The sequence below is a fragment of the Apiotrichum porosum genome, assembly GCF_003942205.1.
Source record: "Apiotrichum porosum strain DSM 27194 chromosome Unknown scaffold_2, whole genome shotgun sequence".
Lineage (NCBI taxonomy): Eukaryota > Fungi > Basidiomycota > Tremellomycetes > Trichosporonales > Trichosporonaceae > Apiotrichum > Apiotrichum porosum.
The window spans coordinates 1681139-1705847 of NW_021167109.1; the positions used below are offsets into that span (position 1 = coordinate 1681139).

Consider the following 24709-nt stretch of genomic DNA (forward strand, 5'->3'; position numbering starts at 1 on the left):
TGGAAGACAGAGGAAGGGAGAATGGTGAAGAAATGCGAGGACCGTCTCCATTTTTTAATACATGTGGTCAGCCTCGCTCCCCAACAGTTCCCAGTTCCCACTCCACACGCACCTTATACACACACGCCAGGGGTTCTTGGCCATTTCTCACGCCCGGGGCGGCCTGTGCTCCCGTGGTGCTTTGCAAGAAGTTCGACGGGGCGCGTCAAAGTAAGCCCCAACATGTGACGTGAGAGGGCACCACGGATGAAACACAACTGCCACTCTCGGCCACGACCACCTACGTCTATGCCCGTTAGTGTGGCTAGACAGGTTGTGCCATTCAGATTATCGCGCATGCATAGCCAAGGCGTCCCCACCTACACTCTTCAGCCCTCCACTCCACTTCATTGACCGTAAATCGAGGAACGTGAGTGATGGTCGCGGGGGGATTGTGGAATGTAAGTGTGCCACAGAAGCTCCATTCCACAATCAGACAATCAAGCGGCGTGCTTTCACACAATCAGCGCACCACAAAACCTGCAGTGTCATCAGCCAAGACTGCCGTGCATGTGTCCCCCGCTTTCGGCCACACTCCACAAGCACATCGTCTGACACTCACACGCCGCCTCAAGCCGCCCCTGTAGGACGTACATCAGCTTCCTCACTCTAACCTTGCTCTTCGTCTACGCTTCCATACCCACCTTCTTAGCTTCTCACACGCTACGCCACACGAGAAACTCCCCAACCCACACGCCCCACTGCCATGCCACAGACCTTCGGCTCCACACTCCGCCACCGAAATTGACGACGTCCATCAAGTTTCCGCTCTTCCCTCCACCACTCCAATCAGCCGTCCAACCTCCCCACACAAATGCATACGAAGGGAGATGAGGCTCATCTTGTGGCTCCGCCTGTAGAAAAATGACGTCATAGCAACTATACCCAAGTGGTTACGGGGTGCCACTCAAGAAACTGATCTTCTGAGCTTCTTCCAGCGACAGCTGGAGTATTGGCATGGCTATGCCATCCTGGGTTCGAACCCCAGTGGTTGCATTTTTAGAGCTTCTACGCATCCTGGAGTACCCCCACGGCCTGCAGGTTGCCCTGGATTGGGTGCTTGAGCTGTAGAGAGGGACGGGGAGGTGAGTGGGCAAGATTTGGAGACATGGAGCTGAGGTGGTGGCACTTTGTGTTTGCTCCGCTGTCGAATGCCACTTTCGTTTGGTATGCGACGAGACTTCGGTCCGATGCAGTGGTCTGGGCCGACCTCAGCCCCATTCTGCGGCAGAGGGGTGTACAGGGTGCTAATACGGAAGGCTCTAGTGATCAGTTGGGTGAGTAGGAGGTTCATGTGGCGACGAACGCAGCCACCCTCATCAATCGCGAACATTCCTTTCACCCTTCTTGCCCTTCCGCCTCCTGTCAAGTCCGAGAGACGACTGTAAACCGCAGATTCTGAACTCCCTGACACATTCGTGCATCTCCCTGACCTCCTCCCCTTCCAGGAGCATGCATACGTTGCCAAAAGAAAGGCCACGGAAACCGCCACCATGGCCAGAAGACAGACATGAGCCGGCGAGATGGCCGAGCGGTCTAAGGCGCTGTGTTAAGGTTTTCCTCTGCTTCTTGCAGAGGTTCATCCGCAGTCTTCGGACGTGGGTTCGAATCCCACTCTCGTCAAAAGGGGCTTCATTGCCTCCCAAGCCATATCTTTTGCGTTTGTGGTGAGCTCTGGGATGTGGGGAAGGCGAGTCAGAAGCCATCGGGTGTCACATTCACTTTCCCCGCTGTGGGGGATTTAGGCCGCGCGACCTACGTCCCCGTACGCGTCTGTTATCAGTGACGTATCCCAAGACCTCGGTGATCTGAAAGTAGTTGGGAGGACAAGGTAACTGAAGGTTGGAACAAGAGGTGGAAGACATTGGTGGCAGGAGAAAAAATTGAGACCAAAAACGAAGTGGCTGATGCGACAGCAGCAAAAGCGTGTGCGTATACTCACTCGCAAGTCCTCTCAACCTCTTGACCATCACCATGTGTCTGTCCTCTACTCTGTGCCCTATTTCAGCGTGAGATGTGCTTCCATAGCCTTCTGGTAACCTGTGCCACCGTCCTGACGAAACACAGGACTCCTGGGGGGTCCAATTCCGCTGTCTCACCGCAGAGACCCTAATCGCCGTGCGCCCTCCACTGCGCGGTGTTTTACGCCGAGCCGGCAATCTCAAGATTTTGATGTCGCTCTCATCTTCCGTCAGTTGACAACAACCACCTACAATGGCCGCTACCGACTTCAAGACCCACTTCATCGAGGCTGCCATCGCCTCGGGTGTCCTCCTCTTTGGCGAGTTCACCCTCAAGTCGGGCCGGTAAGTCACGCATCTCCTCGTCCTCGTCCTGCATCTCCCCCGGTCGTCTCTGGTCCTCTCTTGAGGGTCTTTTTATCCCCCAGATAGCTGACTCGTCATCACAGCAAGTCGCCCTACTTCTTCAACGCCGGTCTCCTGTACGACGGCAAGCTCCTCTCGGCCACTGCCGACGCCTTTGCCGGCACCCTCCAGTCGTCCATCCCTGCCTTTGACGTCCTCTTCGGCCCCGCGTACAAGGGTATCCCCCTCGCTGCCGTCACCGCCGTCGCGCTCGCCAACAAGGGCACCGATGTCGTGTACACTTACAACCGCAAGGAGAAGAAGGACGTGAGTTCTTGTGGTCGCGGAACGGAGGGGTGATGGTGCCGGGCTGTGGTGATAGTCCCCCCACGAACACCACGAACGCCGTTGTCCTTATCGCCCCCACGCACCCAGCTCGTTCCTTGCTTCAGAACTGACCATTCTCCAGCACGGTGAGGGCGGCACCCTCGTCGGCGCCCCCATGGCCAACAAGCGCGTCGTCATCATCGACGACGTCATGACCGCCGGCACCGCCATCCGCGAGTCCATCGCCATCCTGCGCGAGCAGCCCGGCGCCCAGCTCGTGGGTATCGTGCAGCTCCTCGACCGCCAGGAGCGCGGCAAGGGCGCCACCTCTACCATCCAGGAGGTCGAGGCCGAGTTCAAGGTGCCCGTCGTTCCCATTGTCTCGCTCGCCGACATTATCGACTACCTCCGGGTCAAGGGCGGTTACGAGACCGAGCTCAAGAAGATTGAGGAGTACCGCGCCGAGTACGGTATCACCGTCTAAACACAGAAGAGCCCTGGTCTAAATACAAAAGCCTGCAAAGGCAGTTAGAAATGAGAATGGACGGTTGTCAACAAAGTGGAGGGGCCGGGGACTGCAGACGGTACTCGTGCGCTCGTTACAGGGAGTTATCGATAACATGTCACTTGAAACACATGGGAACACTAGTCTACCTCTTTACGTTGTCTGTTTTTGTCTTTACGGGGGGATCGCCAGAGAAGAGAGTCGAATGTTGGGAAAAGGATCACTGGAGAGAACGAACGGAAGGGCTTGTTTACGCCATGGCGACGTCGCCGGCCGCGTCGGGCTTCATGAAGCCATCGAGCTCCTTGTCGAGGTCGTCGGCGTTCGCAGGGCCACGCTTGCCACCACGGGGTGCGCCAGTGTTGCCGCCGCGGCCACCACGCGAGGCACTGAGACTGTCAGTGGTGCACTTTGCAAGCCCCGATTGCCACAACTTACCCTCCCCTGCCACCACGGCGCTCTCCGCGCTCGCCGTGCTCCCTGTCTCCCCGCTCGCGGGCACCATCACGGTCTCCGCGGTCACGGTCTCCGCGGTCACGGTCTCCGCGGCCTCCACGAGGTGCGCGCTCACGGTCACCCCGGCCGATACGGCCTGCGAGGTCGGAGCCGCCGCCAAGACGGTTAAGGAGCGAGCCGGAACCCGAAGCGGCCTTGTCCTCCTTTGCGCGCGCCGGAGCAATGAGCTTGATGGCGATCGTCTGGCCTGAGGAAGTTGTCAGCAGGTACTTTCACAACTTTGCGTACCCTTGGTCATGGCACCGTCGAACTTGTTGATCGCAACCTTGGCTTGCTGGGCAGACGCGTACTCGACCACTGCGATACCAGTGGAACGGCCCGAACGGTCATACTAGCTGCACTGTTAGCTGAGATGGAATTGGCGATAGCTTACAGTTTGGCAAGGAGAAGAAGAAGACACATGAGCTCAGTCCCCATGTGCGATAATGTCTGCCAGCCGCCGCCACCTTTTCCAGTCGTCTCGAGGAGGAGAGTTCTCATTCATTGCCACCGCTTGCCTCTTGCAGACTAGCCATGGACACAACGCCGAGTAGGTGGGGTTCACACATGCGCGTCCCCGGTCGGCGCCGGTGCCATACACGCGAAAGCTGTGGCGTAAACACGCGCGCACGCGCGCGCATTGAGAACTTGGACTCTGGGGATTCTGCCCTTCTCGATGGATGCAGACGGCGGGTTGTTAGACTTCTAGACGCTTACACGGATGGTTGGGCCCTGCACAATTGTGCCCGCCTGGGAAAAGATGTCCTGTAGAGAGTTGGCTCGCGTTCGGTCTCTAGAACGTACCTTGAGCTCGTCGGTGGTGACCTCGTAGTGGACACCCGAGACCTCGATACGCGGCGAAGCCGAGACATATACCGGCGCGGCATCGCGCTCACGGCGCCCACCCCGGCGTTCACCCCGCTCACCGCGCGCGGGACCCTCGTACGCGTCGTGAACCCACTTGTCCTCAGTGGAACGTGCGGGTGGACGCTGTAGGGGATGTTAGCTGCGGCCACACAAGGACATGTCGTCCAGCTCACCGCGTAAGGAGCCGAGTCGCGCTCGCGCCTCTCGCGGTTTGGACGAGGCTTGCGGTCGGCACCGCCACCACCGCTGCCGCGGGGCTTGCGGGTCGCTTGGATCATGTCGTCGAGGGGCTTGTCGATGTCCATGGTGGATGAATAGAATGGGATGCAACGTCAAGAGCGGCTCGAGATGGCATCAGGAGATGACTGCCAGGCCGAACGGAATCAAATTGGTCGGTGTTGGGCCGTCGATTGTTGGAATTGTTGACGTCCATCATGTCCATCATCCATCATCGTTCACAACATCTCTCTGTCCCTCACAATGCCGCGCAAGGCAGAGTCCCCGCTCGAAGGGGGAACGCCGACAAAGCGCAGGCGACTTGCAGACGATGACGATGACATTGTCTCGCCTTTACGCTCAAAGACGCCAGCAGCCAAAGTCATCAAGCACACACCAACAGTCGCGACGCCGACGGTGACCGGTACACCTGCCTCACGCAAGTCTTCGGCCAAACGCGTCGCCGACAGCCTCGTCGCGGCGCAGGGTCAAGCAGAGACACCGACCATCGCTCCCAAGCGTCGTGGTCGCCCGCCCAAGAACCCGCCTACTGCTACAGCTACACCAGCAGCTCCCTTGCCCTCGTTTGACGACGACGTGTTTGGTACGCCTGAGCCGATCCCTGTCAAGCGTCCCAGAGGACGACCTCCCAAGAACCCCCAGGCCGCTGCTGTCGCAGCAGCAGGGCCATCCACCAATGGCGACGCGGTTGTCGTCACTCCCAAGAAGAGGGGACGGCCACCAAAGAACCCACAACCTGCCGCACCGGCCGCCGACGGCATCGCTGAAGTCGTCGTGACACCAAAGAAGCGGGGTCGCCCACCCAAGAAGCCCCAGGTTGCTGTCTCTGAACCCAAGTTTGAACTTGGCACTGCATCACCAGTGGTGACTCCCAAGAAGAGAGGTCGCCCACCCAAGAACCCTCTGGCCGTTGTCTCTGAACCCAAGTTTGAGCTTGGTACGGCATCGCCAGTCGTGACTCCGAAGAAGCGAGGCCGTCCACCCAAAAACCCGCAAGCGGTCGCTTCGCCAGCTCCAATTCCTACAGCTGACAACCTGGAAGTGGTCATCACCCCCAAGAGGCGAGGACGTCCGCCCAAGTCTGCCCAGCTCAACAAACCCGCCCCCTTGCCCTCATTCGATGACGAAGCCCTCAATGCTGCAGACGACGCAATCTCGCAAGAAGCCTTCCTCGCCAACGAAGCCCGCAGGCGTGCACGCGAAGCGAGGAACTTTACCTTCGAGGGTGACGCGAGTGCGCCGAGGCAGACGCGTAGTGGACGCGTGGTGGACAAGAAGATTGTTGACGAGTATGGCGCGGACGAGGTGGAGGTCGACGAGGGTAGGGACGAGGACCAGGCGGCCGAAGAGGACAACCGTGGAGAGGACATGGACGTCGACGATGACATCCCCCGACCCGAGGACGACGACCTGGTGATCACCGATGCGCCAGCGCAGCTTGAACGTGAGGCAACAGTAGACACTGCTGCGTCCGTGGCTCCCCTCCCGTCTCACGCACGTCCACACGTCCTGCGTATCCTTTCGACTTTGACTGGCAGCGAAAAGGAGCCAGCACCGTTTGTGGACGAAGAAGGAAACGAGGCGCTGCAGGGGCTCGTCTCGCTGTTGCGCGGTACCGTCGAACGCGGAGAGGGCAACAGCGCGCTCGTTACTGGTCCTCGTGGCGTTGGAAAGTCAAAGGTGAGCTCATCGAGTTGCTTCGGAGCTAACATTCCAGACTGTTGCCCGCGCGCTGCGGCTCCTTCCTTCGTCTTCGGGATCAGCACCCATCATTGTTCGCCTATCAGGCCACGCGCAGACCGACGACCGCCGTGCGATTCGTGAAATGGGCCGCCAGATCGCCGTAGCGGAGGGCAAGAATGTTGACGATGACGAGGACGAAGACGAGTTGGCCGGCGATTTCGCCCCTACCACCTTGCCAAGCCACCTCCTCGCTCTCCTCACCAGCCCCTCACCACGCGCTATCATTGTCATTATCGACGAATTCGACCTGTTTACGGAACACGCGCGCCAAGCACTGCTCTACTGCCTCCTCGATGTCGTACAGAGCGTCCAGACTGGCCCTGTGGAGACGACGCCGCGTGGACTCGCGGTTGTTGGCATTACGTCCAGAGTCGTGAGCAGCTAACTCTAATTCGTGCACGTTTAGCTGACCACAAACACAGGATACCCTTCTGCTGCTTGAGAAACGCGTGAAGTCGCGCTTTTCTCACCGCGTGTGGCGCGTCAACTCGCCGCTGGCACCGAACGGTCCTGGGTGGAAACCCACCATGCGCCGGGCCCTTGTACCATGGGAGAGCGACAATGCCGATACTGTAGCCTTTGACAATGATACACGCAATTGGATGGGCGACTGGGAGTATGCTGTTGACGTGAGCTTCTTCGGTTTTGAGCCACGAGCTGACATTTTCGCAGACCCTACTTGGCAGTCCCAAGATCACTGCCTCCCTCGACCGCCTCGCGGGACTGACCACCGACGTGCGCCAACTCTACCGCCCTTTCATCCAGCCCATCACGTCCGTGCTCGGCAACAAGACCGACTACCTCTTTGTCCCCGTCCTCGTTTCCTCTGTCCAGTCCCAGATCGAGCTGGCAGGGTGGGGCACTGGCACCGCGGGCGCGTCCAAACTCAAGGGCCTCAGCCATCCGGCATTGGGCGTGCTCATCGTGGCCAAGCACCTGGCATATGCCGGACGCACAGACTTCTCCCTCGCCCAGATCGAGGACGAGTACCTCCGTTTCGGGCGTACCCGCCTCGTCGGCAGTGGACGCGCCCGGTGGCCGATTGATGTCCTCCGTCGCGGCTTCGATACGTGTCTCTCTTTGGGACTGCTGGCTCCTGCTGGACCGGCGAACGCCGTGCCGAGGTTCGCCAAAGTGCGTTCGTCACTCAGTCCGCATGAGGTCGTGGCATTCTTCCGTGGTGAGGGTGGCAACACCCTGGGCCCAGAGCTGGTTGGGTGGGGTAAGATGTCTGGCGGACATGTGTAGATAAACCATATAGTCCACTGCAGTTACATGGATGCTATGCTATACTATGCGGCCCATCCATCCTAGTCTGCTCAAATGTCTCTCTCCCTCCTGCTGGCTCCGCAATAACGCTGCTGCCCTCGTTCGCCATAAATGTACATTCCTATTCTCACTCCTTACGCTGGTCGACGCGGAGGTTCTGCACACGGTCAACAAGGATGGGTCCCGATTTGGACGAGATGAATGGGCCACTGGCGTGGTCGAGGACAATGGCCTTGGGCGCATTTGCAGGGCTGGCAGGGAGAGGGGGCGTGGTGGGGGCCGGGGTGTGGTCTGCGCCGGACGCCGAGGCCGACGGCGTGGCAGCATTGGGGGTGCCCACATCGTCGATGTCAATGTCGACGTCCATGTCTCCGTCATCGTCGTCGTCCGGGTCGTCTGCGCCAAAGATGTCGTCCAAGAGGGCCGCGCCACCGTTGGGGGTTCCGTGCGAAGCCGTGGGGGTGGTGTTCATCGTGCCGCCTGGCGTGGTGCCGGGGGTGAGGGACGATGCCCCGGGTGTCACGGCAGGCGTGGCCAGCGGTGACGACACCTGCAGGTGCGAGCCGTTGACATCGCTCGACCCGGGCACGACCTTCTTGAGCTTGCCCTTGGCCTTGAGGTTGCGGAGGAGCTTGTGCGCATAGTCCTTCGTGAAAGCCTTGATCTTGGCCTTTTTCTCGTCGGACAGCGAGGGGTGGCGGTGGGCGGCGTAAGTGTGCCCGCGTTTCTCCTTGTCAACAAGCAGAGCAGTACACTGGCGGGTCAGCTTCCTACAAACGGATTGATTACCCACCTCCTTGGCGTAACGCTTGAACGTCTCGTGCTCCATCTGGTCCTTGTACTTGGACATGGACCTGACGACGACCTCTCCGACGAGCTTGGTGAGGCGCTTCTCCTTCTTGGCCTCATCCTCGGCCGTCGTGGAGCGGTGCGACGTCTTTTGGCGTTTGCGCGGCTCACTTGCCTCTGGACGTGACGAGCTCGCCGCGACTACTGGCGGAGTGACGGGAGCAGCGACCTGGGCCTGTTGAGCCATGGCAATGATGGCGTTGAGCTTGACGCGGTCGCTCGAGGGGGTCTGCTGCACGGGTCGTGGCATGGGAGGAGGGGGTGGGCGGTGTCGCACTGGAGGAGGCGGTGGGCCACGACGGATGGGAGCGAGATCGATCTGGATCATGTCCGTGTTGGCCAACTCGTCCATACGCACGTGTCGTCGTGGGATGGCATCCTGCTCGGCAATAGTGGTGGTGTCCCTCGCGTCATCGTCGTCGAGCTGGATATTAGCGGCTGACTTCAAGCGTCGCAAATCAACACCCACCGATGCAATCTTGTTGACACGCGGGATCTTGTACGACATTTCCAAGGTGCTCCAGTACTGGAGGAGCTGCTTGGCAAGCGCCGAGAGCTCCTCGTCAGGACCGTCACGCAGCGTCTTGATTGTGTCCTCAATGTTGGAGTCCTCAATCTTGTTGCGGATAGTGAGCTTCCAGTTGATGAGACCCTCAAGTGCCTGATGTCAGCTGAGGATTCGTTGACGACAGCTTACAAGAAGGACAATGTTGCGGTCCTGGGACAGGTCGGTAAGGATCATGGTCATCAGGCTGAAGCCGTGCATGCGCATAAGCTGGCGCTGGACAACGGGGTCCTCGGACATCTGAGGGTTAGCAGCGACATGAAAATGATAACCCACCTTGACACGCTTGAGGAGCAGACCCATCATTCTGGGATTCTCCATCGATTGGCGTATGGCTGCGGCGACCTTGGTGGCCTGGTGCTCCTGGATGGGGTGAAGAACCGGCTGGCGTGAGCTCAAGGTGTACACGGGATAACTCACGTCATAGTCATTCTCGGCCAGTTGACGGGCCGCCTTCTTCCTTGTACCCTTCATGCCGCCCTGCTTGACCTCGTCCATGATACCCAGGGCGTCGAGGAAGAGGTCGTCGATGCCACCGATATCCGTCTGGGTCTTGCCACCAATCGTGCCCACGCAGTTTGGCTCGCCGCAGTAACATGTCTGAGCCTCGTGTCTGCCAAATGTCAGCTTCCTGTACACTGTGCTCCAGCTCACCCGTAGCGGTCCACATTGTAGTTGAAGGTAATCTCCTCGTCCTTGAGGACGTCGCGTTTGGTGAAGATGCCCATACGCAGGCGGCGTCCCACAACCCATTTTTGCACCTCGCAGTTAGGGTTGCACGAGTGGTTTGCAAAACGTCCGATTCCGCCCTTCTTGGTCGCGTCCAAGTACTCTTCCTTTTGGAGCATCATGAAATAAAAGTGTTTGATGCCCTCGTCGGCATACTGCGCCATGCGCTTGCGGAACGTCTTCTCCACCACCACCTCGCCGATGTACTCGTAGATGAGTGCGCCGCTGAGAGAGAGAGAGCAGCATGTCAGCGGTTGTGGTGCACATTCAGTCCAACCGGATGACTCACGCAGGTATGTCCTCGCGCGCACGCAGGCCGAATCCCTTCATCTCCGTCTGGACCACATCGACAGCCGCATACTGCTTCTTGGCCAATCTACGTGTCGCGTCAGCTTCAATCCGTCCATGACCATGCTGTCTATGCACGCCCCCCCCCCCCCCCCCCCGTCCTTTTCTGGACGTCACGACGGCCGGGCAGCCAGCCACCCCACAGCACACACGACTCACCGCTGGTTACGGCAGTGTTTGCCCGCGCGGCACTCGTTGGCCAAGCACTCGATGAAGATGGCGCGGTTGATGCAGTCCGACTCGGCGCCGCACGCAGAGCCTATGGGGTCGTCTGTGGGTTGTCAGCACAGTGTCCTGCAGGCCCCGTTTCCCGGTGGCAACAAGCTGAAATCGGCAGCGAAGAAAGGTGACGTGACTTTTCCCGTCCCGTCGTCTCTAAGGCTCCTCCGTCCATCACCAGCGACAGCGACCCAACTCACCTGCATCGTAGACACAGTCGCAGACCATCATCTCGTCCTGCTCGCGACTCAGACCGAGGTCCTTGCGCTCATACACACAGCGCTCGAGGCTCTCAAACGTCGCCCCGGCCTCGTCCCACGCCAGCGGCAGGTCGGGGATGAGTGTCGGTCCGGCAGGTATGGGCGGCGAGGTGCTCTTCTTGGCGTAGCCGTCGTAGCCGTAGCGCGACGACTCGCCGGGTTTGGTGTCCGAGCCGTAGCCGTCGCTGCCAGAGCGCGAGCGCGCACGGTGTTGGTGGTGGAAATCTCCCTCGGGGCCCTCGCCGCCGTGCTCGCGCTTGAGGTATGCATCCCCATCCTCGCGCTTGACACCGGCGCTGCCGCTGCGGCTCCGGCCAGGCAGAGGAGGTGTGCGTGGGCGTGAGCTGGGGGGCGAGTTGGGCGAGAAGAGGTCTGCGAGCGGGACGTTGGGGAGCGGCGGGGTGGCCGGGCGCGTCGACGTCGACGGGGGCGACGGCAAGCGCGTCTCTGTATCGTCCATGTTTTGAGGTTGCTGCCCAGTGTACAGGAGCTGTTGCGAGGGTTGACGTAGCCGCCTGGTGGCCGGGGGGAGAGGGGGGAGGGTCTGCGTAGCGCGCGCAAGAAGGACGATGCTCTGCGGTTGAGCTGTGTTGCTTTGCCGCTGGTTGTTGTGAGATGGATGGATGATGGAATGGCCGGAAAGAACAAACTGCGGTTCAACCCAAAAGGGTCACTTTACTCTCCTTCCCCGCGTGCTCGTCCTCTGCCCGATCACGCGTCTTTTTAGCATCCCCCAAAAACAAATCGCCTGTTGTTGCCAACGTTGGTCTAATGGCATCCGTGAATGCATGCACTCCCTCCCTCCCTCCCTCTCTCTCTATGTCCACACCCCAGATGGCTTGGATCGCAGCACGCGCTCTTGTGGGGTAGCGAGCAGTTGAGTCGGCGTGCTCTCCCGCTCCCCGCGCACAGGCGAGCTCGACGTGTTTGAGAACGCCGAGACGTCATCCTGCATCGGCGTCTTCTCCCTCTCTCCCCTGCTCACTCCTGCGTCCTTGGGCGGTGACACCGCAATCACCGTGTCCGCCGTGTCAGAGCGGAGAGGCACAATCGTCTCGGATGTGCCCTCGCGCCTGCGTTCACGGCGGAGAACGGCGTCGGCAGCCTCGTCGGGGGTCATCGAGCCCTTGCGCCCGATCGACTTCCACCACTTCTTCTTCTCGGGCGATGAGGAAACGTTGCCGCCAGTTCCGGCCGAGCTGTTGATACTGTTGATGGACGAGATACTCTCCTTGCGCTCGCGCCGTAACCGGGCGAGCTCGTAGTGCGGCGACGGCGAAGGGGAGCTGGGCGCGCCATCAAACGACTGGCGAGCAACAATGCTGCCAGTGTCCGAGAATGCGCCGCTACGTGGATACAACTCGATAGCCTCATATCCAGGTGGGGTGACTGTCTCGCCAGAGGGCCGGGTGAACGCAAGGTCGGTGGACATTTTACGAGCATGTGCTGCCTGAAACGCGGGACTTTGGACAGTGGGGCTGGCAAAGCGGGACAGAGGCGCATAGTCTTCTGCCAACGGCGACAATGGCGGGGGGACCGAGGCCTTTACAGGTGTGCCAACAACAGCAGTGTCCAACAGTGGAGGGAGCGGCTTGCCAGCACCGGCAGCAGCAGCAGCGGCCTCCTTCTCTGCGGCAGCCTTGGTCCTCGCTCCGTCCCATGCGCGATAAATCTCCATCTGCTTTTGGCGGAGCCAGACGAAGAAGTCGTCGGGGAGGATACGCAGCTTGTGCTCATTGGGCATGACCCAGCCCATGGGCTTGGACGACGAGTAGCTCGCGCGCGAAAGGGGTCGGCTGGGGATGGATCCGTCTGGGAGGCGAGGCTGGTCCGTCAAGAGGTTGTGGAACGCGGCGTTGCGCGGTGGGGTGGCGAGAAGAAACTCGGTGCCCTGCGGGACGAGGAAGGGCAGCATGAAGCGCGAGTCGAGGAGCTCGCCAAGGCATTCCGGTGCGGTCTGAGGCATCCACTCGCCAACAGAGACCGAGCCATCAAACAACGCTTCAATGGGCATGCCCTCATCCACATGACCCTCCGAGTCGGGCACGGCCACGCCGTTCTTGGACTGCCCAGCCTTGACTCCAATATGAACACGACGCCGTTCCCAGTCGCGCTGAAGCTGCGCGAGGTACTGGATACAGTCGTCGGCCATCCGCGACTCGCTAACCTCGAAACGATAGTCGCGGACTGCGCGACGCATCTGGAGCGGGTTGAGCGAGCGGAAGCTCTGGACGGTGCCGATGAGCATGTCAAACTGGTTGATCTGCGACGAGCACTGCAGCCACTGGAGGAGCTGCATGATCGGCTCGAGGTGCTTGGTGGCAATGTTGGGCGGAAGACCGTTCTGGCGCGTCCAGTCCTCGAGGGCCGTAATGTTCATGCGAATCTGGACAGCCTTTGTACGGCACAGATACTTTTTGCGTGTAATGACGCGGTTGAACAGCTCGCTTGAGATCCAGAAAAAGGTCTGCGAAAAGACCTGCACAATGAACGCAGGGTTGACCTCGTACAGCTGGAGGATGAGATGCACGCTCGTGAGGATATCGGCCACTCGACGTGGACTAGGCTTGTCTCCCAGGACGGCCTGCGCCTTTCCGATACCGCTGGCAATCATGTCTTTGGCGTCGGCCTTTGCCGCTGCAGCCGTGTTGCGGAGGTCCTGGATGGACTGCGGGCGGCCCATGGAGCGCGTACGCGAGTGACGGGTGGGCGAGTCGAGGGCGGCATTGAGGACGCGTCCGTCGGGGCTGTTGGGCACGCTGAACAGTGCGTTTGCAAGTGGCGTCTCGCGTTTCTTCTTGGTGCCCCCCAGGGAGCGGAACAGGTTCCACTGGTCCTGGAAACGCACGTCCTCAAAGTCCTCGAGAGACTCAAAGTCGAGCATGGCAGCGTCGAGGATGTCGTCGATTTTGCGCTCGGCAATGCGAATGATGAACACTGCGAGGGTTAGAAGAGGATGACAACTGCGACCCACCGTGGATGGCATTGATGAGCTCCTCCATCATGGTGAGCAGGTTGAGCGCCGTGCACGCCGCCTCGAGCTCCTCGTCTGTGCGGATAAGGTACAGAAGGAGCGTCAAGTTGTACTCCCAAAACGCGAGTGATGCAAGGTCGTCGCCGTTAGACTGGAATGTCAGTTGCAAAAACAGGGTAGCTCTAACTCACATAGACCCCTCGCTCGATCCGCTCAATGGCACCTTCAAGCAGCTCCTCGAGCCACACCTCGTTACACTGGTAGTGTGCGAACCGTGCGTACCGGTACAGGGCGTTGGCGGGGAGTGCACGGCGGTCGCGGGGCTGGCACACGGGCGTGTATTTGGTGATGAGAATGTCGAACAGACCTGGAAGCTGGTGCAGCGAGAAGACGAGCATGGTCCTGTCGACGTTCTGAACGATGTCAGCTGCATTGCGAGGAGAAAGCTCACCGCCATGTCCACATCCTCGTCATGTGGCCCGTCGCCGTCGCCGTCCTCATCCTCGTCTTCGTCGGCGTCCTTGTCCTCATCCCCTGCATCGAGCTTGCCATTCGACTTGGCTGCAACCTGGTGGCGGCGGAAGAGGACCGAGGGGTTGACGCCAATATGCCTTGCGCGGTCGCGGACCCACCGCTCGCGCTCGGCCGCCACGCGTGCGCGCGCCGCGCGCTCCGCCTCACGGACGGTGCGTGTCGCAATCCTAATTCTGCGACGTTGGAGCAGCTGCCGCCGTTCTTGGCTGACAATGTGCGCGCCTTGCGGCGTCTTGGGCACGTCGTCTGCCGCCGGGATGGGCGCGTGCAAGGGGTCGAGGAGGAGCGCCAGGCTCTCGCGGCCCTCCATGCCCGTGATGAGGTCGTAGGCGCTCAGCCCAGTATGGGTGATGGCGCTGGGCGACGCGCCGCGGTTGAGCAGCACCGAGACGATCTGCGGCGTGCTGACCAGAGCAGCGAGGTGGAGCGGGGACCAGCCGGCGCGGTCCCGGCCCTTTCTCGGTCCGGCGGCGACACCCCACCGTCCAACGAGCAGGCGGACGGCTTCTTCCTTGTCGCTGAGCCCGCAGCTCGACTGGATACTCATGCCAACCACGCCCCAGCCCTCGTCGTCCTCCATCACGTTGACCTCGGCATCGAGAAGCTCGCCCTGGGGGAGTCAGTCAGCTGTTGTGATCCTCGCGATGGTAATCGCTCCTGGGGCGTCGCGCGTGCAGCCTGGCTTCTGCACAGAACAGCGTGCTGGTCACGCGCTCGCGCGCGTGCTCTCACCACACGCCACTCACCCATCGACCATGCAACCCGGCCAACCAGCCCACGAGCTCGACATCAGCGTGCGTCACCGCCCAGCGGAGCGCATGACGCAGCACAAACGCCTGTCGGTCGTCGGGACTCTTGTCCGCGGCGCTCTCCGCCTCGAGGGCGGCGAGGACGCTGGCCGGAGTGGGCGATTGGAGGAAGCCAGCGGTATACGTCGCGGCCGTCGGCGAGGTCGGCGAGGTGGGGGCGGGCGGGCTGTGGGTGTTGGCCGCGATGGGTTGGGGAGACAATGCGAGGTCGAGGTGTCGTCGAGCAGACATAGAGGAGAGGAGAGGAAGAGAGCAGAGGAGAGCGCGTCAGTTTATCGCCCCAAGATCCAAGACCCGGGAAGGGAAGCCTCTCGCCGCCGCCAGTCGCGTGCTGCCCGTGACAACAACGGGGGCCAGCACAACAACACCAGCGGCGGCGCGAGAATCACGCCGAACTTACAGTCGCGAGCTGGACGCTTCAGGCGTCTGGTCGCCGCTGTCGCCGGCCGCAGGGGCAGTGGGTGCCGTCGTGGTGGTCATTGTCTTCCCAGGCTGGCGGCAACAACAATTCGCCCGGGACGGGACCGACGGGGGATGTGGTGAGGACGGGAGCGGTGGGGAGTGGTGGGAGTCGGGTGGGTGTGGTGGTTTGGTGGGGTGTGGGAGATGGTATACCTGAATGAGCGTGGAGGGTGGGGGAAGAGTGTAGGAGAGCGAGACGGGTGAGAGAAGTGTAAACGTTAATGACAGAGACGGCGAGACAGCGATGCGAGTGACAGAATGGGCCCAAACCAGTGTCCGTCACGGTGTGTGCTCGAGGCGCGCGTCAGCACACGGGCTCGGCGGGCAGGGGCGACCAGGCGACGATTCGAATCCACGCGACAGACGCAGGTTGGGTGTTCCTGAATACTAACCCCCCATCTGAAACACAAACATGGAACACTCGCGGCCAGCCAACACTGCAACTGGCCAACTGGTCGTCGTCGTCGTCATGCAGTAGCATTTCCCTCGTATAGGCCTAGTAGTGCAACATATGGAGTCGGTGGTGGTGGTGGGGATGGCGGGGCAGGATAAAACGGTCAAACACCGAAAAAAAATATGAGAGCGAGAGAGAGAGAGGGAAACACGGGCCAAAAGCTAAAAAATAAGAGGAGAGAGAGAGAGAGCCAACTGAGAAAATGATGAAGATTGAACAAGACGAAAACGCGCTTTCCTTTGTCGTTAAAATCAGATCTTAAGAACGAGGCGAAGGGAATTCCGGGGCCCAGGTCGTTATTTGTTTTGTTTTGTTTATTACAGCTGCGCCGTCATGGCGCCGTCCATGAGCGAGAGCGCATGCAAGATGAGCTGCGGGTCGATCCTCGTCGCGTGTTCCAGCGCGGCCAGGGCGGTGGTAAACCCGCCCAAGTGCTTGAAATACAGCGTCGACAGGCTGTTTTCGATACGCGTCGTCAGTGACGCGAGGACCTCGATGAGCTCGTCCTCGGTCATGTTTTCGCGGATGGACGGGCCCAGGTGCGCGTTGGGCGCCGGCAGGCGGAACGTCATGGGCGTGAGCGGGCCCGAGAGCGAGATGCTCTTGCGCGACGCGACGGACGCGTGGTCGGACGGCGGCGGGGCGTGGGCCGGCGACGAAAAGCCCGTGCGGTCGCCGCCGGTGCTCATGGCGCCGTGGCCATGGTGCATGGCGCACAGCGACTCGAGACGCAAGGTGATGAGTGCCAGCTGGCGCGCTTCCTCGATGTGTCGCTCGGTCGCGTACGTGCGCGCCTCGTTGACCTCGACGTTGGCGCGCAGACCGGTGAACAGCTCGAGGCGGCCAGACAGCGTCTTGGGGTACATCAGAGTGAGCTTTTCGGGAACTGTACGTGGTTGTCAGCTGCTGTCCTCTGGAATTTATGTTAGCTTACCTTCAAGTCCCTTGAGCTTGCGTTCGCCCATGTCCTTGAACTCGATACCACCAATACGGCGGAGCTCAATGACCTCGCGCTTGACCTCTGGCGGGAGCTCGTCGAGCGAGTGCTCGTCCGAACTCTCAATGTACTCGCGCAACTCGCGAATCTCATTGATGACATCCTGCGACGCCATGAGTTGTCCGCCGTCGGCCGACGACTGGATACGCGCCGATCGGTTGACCATGGGGCCATAGTAGTCCATGCGGCGGGTGATGGGGTCGCGCTCGCACTCGGGGGCACCCCAGTGGACACCCATGCGCACACGCAGACCGCGCTGGATAATGTTGCCCTTGGAGTCGTACACGACTTTACCGTCTTCCGACTCGAGGAGCTCGCGCGGCCATTCGGCTTGCAACAGGCCGATCTGGCAGTTGAACGCCCACAGGAGCGCGGCGGGGACGGACGAGAACGCGACCATGAACGCGTCGCCTTCAGTCTTGACCTCGTAGCCGCCGTCGAGACGCAGTTGGCGACGGAACAGGTTGTGGTGCATCTTGATAGCCGTGGGCATACTGGGGTTGGTCTCCCAGAGGACGGTCGAGTTGACGATATCGGTAAAGACCAGCGCGACGAGACCCGTAGGCGGCTCAATCTCCTGCTGGAGACGGTTGAGGGTACGGTCGCCGACTTCCTCGACACGGCGACGCTGTGCGCGCTTGAGATAGTCGCCCTCCACACCCATGTCGGGCGCGAGGCCACCGCCAATACCGCCAAACCGGCCCATGCCGCGGCCAGAGAACAGGTCGGAAATGTTGACCACCATGACCATGATGCTGCCCTCTGCGCCGTACGAAATGGCAAAGTCGCGCAGCTTTTGGGCAGCGAGCATCGGGTCGGCACGCTCGGTACGCGCAATGTCGACGGCGGTCTGGATGGAGCAGCACTTCCACAGCGCAGAGTTGCCAATGACCACAAACTCGTCCGACTCGGTGAGGGTGCGTGTGCGCACCTCGGGACTGGCATTGACGGCCGGAAGCGCCTGGTAGAAACCAAACGCGCGCGAAATGTCAATCTCCTTGTCGTCGTTGACGTAGCCCTTGGGCGAGACCCATGCCTCGGCACGGCGGATACGCGCCGTCTCCTCGCGGTCCGTGGGGTCGTGTGTCTTGGAAAGCAGCTCGGCCTCGCCCTTGCGCGAGACAACCACAAGCGTGTCTCCCGCGTTGGCAACGTGCAGCGTCTTGTCCTTTAGATACACGACGGCGCCCGAGGCACCGGTACGGAGCTGCGAGTGGAGCCCCTGGCCGGTCTTGGAGTGGCGCCCGCTGCTGACAGACATGTAGCTCGAGTCCGAGTCGTGGCGGCGTTTCTCGAGGCCCGACAGCGCATCGTAGGTGAGCTTGTTGACAATCAGGAACGTGCGGCGGAGTGCCTCGGTCGTCTCCTCCTCGGGCTGCAACGCCTTGATCTGGTCCGAGAGGACGTGGGCAAACTTTTCCTGGATAAACTTGGGAATCTTGCCAGAGGGGACCGACGGCGTAGCGCGACCAAACATGCCAAACACGCACTCGTCCGACGCGCCGCGGAAGTTGGGGACCGCAAGGTCAAACATGGCCAAGTGCGGGATGGCGCCGAGCATGTCCGAGATACCGTACGCCATGTTGTTGAGGTTGGAGAATGACGTACGCACACGCTTCTCGTCCGACTCGTCTGGCAGTGACGGGATGCGCAGAGTGACGTCCATGAGACCGAGGACACGCAGGTGGGTGAGCGCAGTAAAGTCGGACAGCTCGCGGCGGTACGCGCCAGCAGCGTTGGCTCCAGGGTGAGCGAGTTCCTGGCCGCTAGTAGGCTTAATCTCAAGACGCTTGTTGCCCGACAAGTTGAGGTACCGCAAGGCCGTGTTCCAGTTCCAGTTCCAGTCGTACGGCCAGTTGGCAATGTTGTACTTGAGCACATTGGAGCCGACGTCGAGGTGCTCGAGGTTTTTGAGTGCGCCCAGTTCCGAGGGAAGGGTCTGCAGGCGGTTGCCGTTCAGGTGCAGCACGCGCAGGTGCTGGAGCTGCTCGAGGTCCTCGGCAGGCAAGCTCGTGAGCTTGTTGCCTGACAGGTAGAGCTGCTCGAGCTTGTCGCAGCGGCTGAGCGTGAACGGTGGAACCTCGACAATGTCGTTGAAGCTGACATTGAGGATGCGGAGGTTGGGGCACAGCGCAATCTGGTGGAACAAGTCCTCTGTGAGGCGGTTGTCACCGAGGTACAACCGTTGCAGCGCAATACCGGCAGGTGGCATGCGGCGCGACTTGTCCGACGAAGTGGTAATGGCCGAGACCCCCGACACGGTGGAAAACTTGCGTGCTGGCTCGCTCGAGGCCTGCGAAGCCTGTGCCTGCGAGGCCTGCTCAATCCACGACGTGGGTGGCGAGGGAAGAAGCTCGAGAAGGTTGGAAGAGAGGTTGATGACCTCGATGGAGCTACACAGCCACACGTCTGCGGGGATATCCTTGAGGTTGTTGTTGTGGATGTTGCAGATGCGCAACTTGGGCATGTTGCCGAGACACCCCAGGGGAAAGGCTGCGAGCATGTTGTCCGTGCACGCAAAGCTCTCGAGGCTGACCAGGCGGTCGAGGGTCTGGGGCAAGCGCGTAAACTGGTTGAAGCTGAGGTTGAGGTCGACCAGGTTGACCAGCTCGCTCAGTGCCGACTCTTCAAGACCAGACAGCTTGGCGTGTGACAGGTTGAGGTGCGTGAGCGAATAGGTCGCCGGCATGCCCGGCATGGGCGCGAGGGTGAAGCGCGTGATGGAGTTTTCCTCCACACTGAAATCGCGCACTTTGGCACCGAGCTGCGTGTCGAGGGTGATGAGGTCGTTGCTGTCGGCCTTGAGGGTCTCGAGGCTGGGCAGGGCGTACACGGGAGTGAGGTCCACGAGCTTGTTACGACGCACGTCGAGAACACGGAGGTTGGCGAGGGTACTGAACGACTTGGGAAACTCTTTGAGCTCGTTACCAATGCAAATGAGACGCTCGAGCGACTTGAGGTCGGACATTTCCGAGGGGAGCTTGGCAATCTGGTTGAACGACACGTCGAGGTCGACAAGGTTGCTCATCTCACACACCACCGACGGGAACTTTTCAAAGGTATTGTTTGAAATGTTCAGGTACTTGAGCGCGCGCATCTGGAGGAAATACGACGGGATCGAGCTGAGACGGTTGTTTTGCACCTTGAGCGACGTGAGGGTCTGGATGTCGTGCAGGTGGGCCGATTCGAGGTCCGAAATACGGTTACACGACAGGTCAAGACGCGACAGTGTCGTGCTCGCGCGGATACTGCCTGGGACGCGCTTGAGGGCCATGTTGGACATTTGCAGCTCCTTGAGCGACGTGCACGCCTGGATGAAATCGAGCGGAATCTCCGTCATGGGGTTGCGCGACACGTTGAGAATGATAATGTTGTCGGCGTGGAGATGCAGGAAAATAGGGATCGTCTGGAGGTCGCGGCCGGAAAGGTCGATAAACTCGAATGACTCGTACGAGCTCTCCTCCTCGGGGTTGATGACGGGCAGCACGGGAGTCTGGTAGATGAACCGACACAGCATGCTGAGGTCTTCCTTGCCAATCTCCTCAATGTGCTCGGCCTCGGTGTATCCGGCCTGCTGCAGCCGGCGAGCTTGGAGCGTCAAGGGCCGTTCGTTGGGCAGCATCAGGCGGTCCTGGCCTCGCTCTCGGACGTAGAGCTTCATGTTGGTAGCCACCTTTTTGCCCTCGCTACCACCGGCAAATGCCGCGATGATCTCGGCGGCGGTGGTGTTGAACGGGAAGGGCATGATCTCATACGACCCGTCGGCACGATAAATACGCGTGTAGTGCTGCAGAGTTAGCTCTAACCCTTGGTGATGGTAAACTCACCAAAGCCTTCTCGGCAAGGTCGGCAGCACCCGCCCGGCCACCATGGCCGGATGCAGAATGCGGCGCCTTTGCGTACCGGTGGTGGTGATGGTGGTGGTGGTGGTGTTTGTGGTGGTGGTGGACATGCTTGGAGTGGGCCGACTCGGTAGTGGCGTCGTCGGCATTGTCGGTGGCACCAGGCGTCTCTTCGTCTTCGTCGGTGCAGTACGACTCGCTCGAGACAGACGACTCGCTCGTGTCCTCCCCCTCCTCAACCTCGTCAGCTTCAACGCCCCAAGACTCTGGTGCAGCCCACGCCGCCGACGCAGAAGGGTTGAACGGCGCGATGGAAGGCGCCACACTGCTGTGCGACACGTGCGAGAAGCCGCTGGTGCCGCCCTCGACACTGCCGCTGCCGGCCCCAGCGCGTGAGGGGGAGACAGGTGCACCCTCGGTACTGGCCGTGCCGCGGCTGAACGGATCGTTGAACATCATGGACCCTGCGCCTGTCATGTGCTGAGCCCACGACGGCGCAATGGGCCCACTCAAGCCCGACGAGTTCTCGCTCGACTGCGAGTCGATCGAGCTCATCTTGACGTTGCGCAGCTGCGATGGTCGGCGCGGCGCGTTGATAAAGTTGCTCGGAATCGACTGCTTGGGGGACACGTTGAACGGCGACGAAGGGACAGTGTCCGAGCCAGCTGACGAGCGGGCCGGAGGCGTGTAGGCGCGCGGCTGTGAAAAGTCTGGGCCACGCTGTGCGAGCTCGACAATCTGCCTTCCTCCCACAGGTGTGGCCGTGCCCTCTGCAAAGCTGCTTGTGTGGTGCAGCGCGTCTGCGAGGCCCATGGGCCCAGCACCGTCCTCTGTGGGAGGGGTCTGGGACGGTCGTGGCGCGTTGGCGATTTCCGGGTCGATAATGCCGCTCATGTCGCTGAGATCCAGGTTGAACTCTGGTTCGGCTGGCTCGCCGGGGGACTCGTTCTCGGGGCTCTCCTGTAATGGCGAGATTGTGCCGTCATTCGACTTTGCAAAGCTAAACTGGCGGCTACTGGTGAGGGGTGAAAGTGGTGATGAGAAGGGGCTGTAGCCGCTGCCCTGAGACGAGACGCTCTGGTTGCGCATAAACGAGCCCGTGGTCGAGACTGATACGCGACTGTTGGGCATGTTGCCCGTCGTCGTGCTGCGGTGAGGGGGTAGAGGGTTAAAGTCGGGGTGTTGACCGGGGAATCCAGTATGAGAGACACTCGACTGGCGCGTCCCTCGTCTCAAGAGGTTGCCAAAGATGCTCTTCTTCTTCTCTGGCGGGCCGCCGTAACCCGACGTTGAACTGGTGGTGGAGCTCATACTCATGCCCGACGCCGTGCTGCCAAAGCGTTGGCGCTGTTGATAGTCTGAGCTGGAACTGGAGACGGCAAGACTGGCATGGCGCTCAGGCATCGGCGGAGTTGGGAACGCGTCTGACAGCTCGCCCTTGATTGAACGCGCACGACTCGACGTGGGTGTCACGTTGCCATCTGGGATCAAGCTAGACGTCGACGATGACCGCAACGACGCTGCTGCCGATCCCCGACCGGTGTGGAAGCTGGCTGCATCGTCGTCCTGGTTGGTCTGGTGGCTCGAGTGGTGTCGGTTCCGTAACCGCGGCAATGACGGGACCGAGGGAAAGTGGTGCTTCTTCTTGTCGTGCTTGTCCTTTTTGTTCGACCCAGAGCCCGATGCCTCGTGCATGACCAACGACGGCGCTCCCGTGCTGGGCGGCGTGGGTGTCTCGCAACTGGACGATGTCATGGTGTCCTCGCGCGCCGCTGCTGGTGGTGGTACGTCCTCTTGGAGCCAGGGGGCAATGTTGGCACCGGCAGGGTTGGCATGGCCTTGGTGAGAGCTCGAGGCGGCAACGGGGTCCATGATGTCTGCCATGGTCTCGTCGTCAAACTTGACGTCGTCAAACCCCAGCCCAGCGGAGCCCATGACGACTCCCGGGTAGTAGGCGTCGGACGAGGACGAGTGGGTGAGCGAGGGCGGTAGCCCCGGGTCGTCGGCGCCGGGCCCAGAGGCAAAGGGGCTAATCGCATCCGTGTCGGCGAGGCCGAGTCCGTTGGTGGGCAGTGCTGGAGGTGAGTGGCCGGGACTGACGAGCAAGTGAGAGCCCATCGAGGAAGTGTCGTCCTCGCGACCGGACATGAACCCCTTGAGCGCCGCCATTGCGTTCATATCGGGGTCGTCGAGCGGGGACATCATCATGTGCTCTTGAAGCACTGGACCGAGTGATGTTCCTCCTGGGCTGCTCCCTCCGTGTCCTGTGGGTGGGTGGAGGTCGCTGGGGTCGAAACGCGTTGTGAGCGGGGACGGCCCAGCAGACGCCGAGCCGGCGGAAGTGTCCTCGTGGTGCGGGTACAGCTGCGTCATGGACAGTGCTGGTGGGGACACGCCGTTCCGACCTTTTGGCCGGGAGGACGGCATGGTTGGGGGAGGGAGTGACAAGGAGGGAACGAGGACGAGTGTTTATGTGTCGTTTTGGTTGGAAGAGGTGAGACGGTGGGTGCGGACCACAGGGAAGGTGGAGGTGGGGGGAAGACGAGGAGGAGGAGGGAGAGGATAGGAGGCTGTTTAGTTTTGAATGCGCGCGGCTGTACTTGGTTGATACAACTAGAGGGGGGGTTGCTGGTGGGCGATGTGCTGCCAGGCCGCTCACGGTAGTGGTGGTGGTGGAGTGGACTGGATGAGGGGAAGCATCTAGTGACTGGTTGAGAGTATGTTGTGGAGAGACGGGGGCGACGGTGACGGCGGATGGGGGAGGGGCCGAGGCTTCAACGTTTGCCGAGAGAGGTGGGCGGGGCGGGGAGGTATGAAGGGCGGGCAGGGATTAGGGTCCTCCACTGCTGGCAACGGGTCACTGGCCACTGGCCACGGGGGGGGGCCGGCTAGGTTGGTGCTGTGGGTGGTTGGGTGGTGGGGTGGTTGTTGCAAGTGTGTAACAGCGGGGTGTGGATGAGAACGAATGGAACGAGGGGGATGGATGGCAACACGCGGAGGCGGTGGAGTGTGACGAGGGGAGAGAACCAGTTGCACGACGAGCGAGGGAGGGAGAGAGATGTGCTGTTTTTTCGCGGCAACTGTGTGCTGTCCCGAAACGCTACAGGTGGCGGGTTGGGGGAGCGATGTGGGGTGGGTCGAGTTGAGTTGCCCGTCTCGCTGTGGGATCTGTGGTGCATATTGCAATCTGCAGTGTCGGCTGGCGGAGAGCATCACCACCACCACCACCACCACCACCCACCCACCACCTGCCGCGGTGCTCGCTTCCGTCGCTCAACGAAGCAACGAACAAAGGGGGCCAGGTCCAGCACTCTGGCCTCTCTGTCTTTCTGTCTGTCTCTGTCTGTCACTGCTCTCCTCACCCTCACCCCCCCTCTCCTCCCTTTCCCTCCTCGTTACCTCACCTTACTCTCGATCGCATATCGTCCTGCCTTGCCGCAAGCCGGTATGAACGTTTATTTGATCCCGTTGACCCACCCACCTGTACGGCATCCACCACACACCGACCACACTCCAAAAAAAAAGGAGACGCACGTCCCCTGTATATCCTTTTGCCTTCCTCCCCCCCCCGTCTCCCCCACCCCACCCACGTCATGCACGTCATCCGACCCATAAAGTGCTCTCCGTATCTCGTTGTTGTCTGTGTTTAATAACAGACGCGCATCTCACCAGTTACCATCGGACATCTTACGGCACGCAAACACCTCCGCACACGCGCGCGTGCGCACCAATCGATACGCATTGCTGTGATGCTGTGACCCCGTGCGCGCCCCGGCCCCACACTCACTTCTCTAACACGGTTGACCCCCATCCACCTCAGCGGACAACGTCTTCCCTCGTCATGGCGTCATGGAACATTCGAGCGTGCTTCGTCGTCGG

General features: G+C 60.8%; 6 protein-coding genes and 2 non-coding genes across 8 annotated transcripts; 4 read left to right on the forward strand and 4 right to left on the reverse strand.

Annotated features, from left to right (window-relative positions):
* The first annotated feature begins 914 nt into the window (after window positions 1-914).
* Window positions 915-1035, forward strand: EHS24_004669. The gene has a single exon. It is a non-coding gene; the product is annotated as a tRNA-Leu (tRNA).
* A 521-nt stretch (window positions 1036-1556) lies between these two features.
* On the forward strand, window positions 1557-1662 carry EHS24_004670. Its single transcript has one exon. It is a non-coding gene; the product is annotated as a tRNA-Leu (tRNA).
* Window positions 1663-2253: 591 nt separating this feature from the next.
* URA5 (orotate phosphoribosyltransferase) lies at window positions 2254-3156 on the forward strand (the record flags this gene model as incomplete). Its single annotated transcript, XM_028620232.1, has 3 exons — window positions 2254-2345; window positions 2450-2672; window positions 2815-3156. 3 exons carry the CDS (start codon window positions 2254-2256, stop codon window positions 3154-3156), a joined length of 657 nt encoding a protein of 218 aa, XP_028479204.1.
* Window positions 3157-3427: 271 nt separating this feature from the next.
* EHS24_004672 (uncharacterized protein) lies at window positions 3428-4844 on the reverse strand (the record flags this gene model as incomplete). The annotated part of the gene is made up of 6 exons (XM_028620233.1): window positions 3428-3566; window positions 3616-3880; window positions 3922-4024; window positions 4390-4437; window positions 4477-4662; window positions 4713-4844. The coding sequence occupies 6 exons, from the start codon at window positions 4842-4844 to the stop codon at window positions 3428-3430; spliced, it is 873 nt and encodes a 290-aa protein (XP_028479205.1).
* A 175-nt stretch (window positions 4845-5019) lies between these two features.
* Window positions 5020-7767, forward strand: EHS24_004673 (uncharacterized protein; the record flags this gene model as incomplete). Its single annotated transcript, XM_028620234.1, has 4 exons — window positions 5020-6456; window positions 6494-6892; window positions 6942-7148; window positions 7192-7767. The coding sequence occupies 4 exons, from the start codon at window positions 5020-5022 to the stop codon at window positions 7765-7767; spliced, it is 2619 nt and encodes an 872-aa protein (XP_028479206.1).
* A 148-nt stretch (window positions 7768-7915) lies between these two features.
* Window positions 7916-11218, reverse strand: SET2 (histone methyltransferase set2; the record flags this gene model as incomplete). Its single annotated transcript, XM_028620235.1, has 8 exons — window positions 7916-8542; window positions 8582-9061; window positions 9107-9298; window positions 9335-9815; window positions 9857-10156; window positions 10221-10307; window positions 10439-10550; window positions 10699-11218. 8 exons carry the CDS (start codon window positions 11216-11218, stop codon window positions 7916-7918), a joined length of 2799 nt encoding a protein of 932 aa, XP_028479207.1.
* Window positions 11219-11575: 357 nt separating this feature from the next.
* On the reverse strand, window positions 11576-15555 carry EHS24_004675 (uncharacterized protein; the record flags this gene model as incomplete). Its single annotated transcript, XM_028620236.1, has 6 exons — window positions 11576-13695; window positions 13733-13883; window positions 13924-14145; window positions 14478-14876; window positions 15013-15241; window positions 15476-15555. 6 exons carry the CDS (start codon window positions 15553-15555, stop codon window positions 11576-11578), a joined length of 3201 nt encoding a protein of 1066 aa, XP_028479208.1.
* A 753-nt stretch (window positions 15556-16308) lies between these two features.
* CYR1 (cysteinyl-tRNA synthetase) lies at window positions 16309-23257 on the reverse strand (the record flags this gene model as incomplete). Its single annotated transcript, XM_028620237.1, has 3 exons — window positions 16309-16877; window positions 16926-20775; window positions 20816-23257. The coding sequence occupies 3 exons, from the start codon at window positions 23255-23257 to the stop codon at window positions 16309-16311; spliced, it is 6861 nt and encodes a 2286-aa protein (XP_028479209.1).
* Between the last annotated feature and the right edge of the window lie 1452 nt (window positions 23258-24709).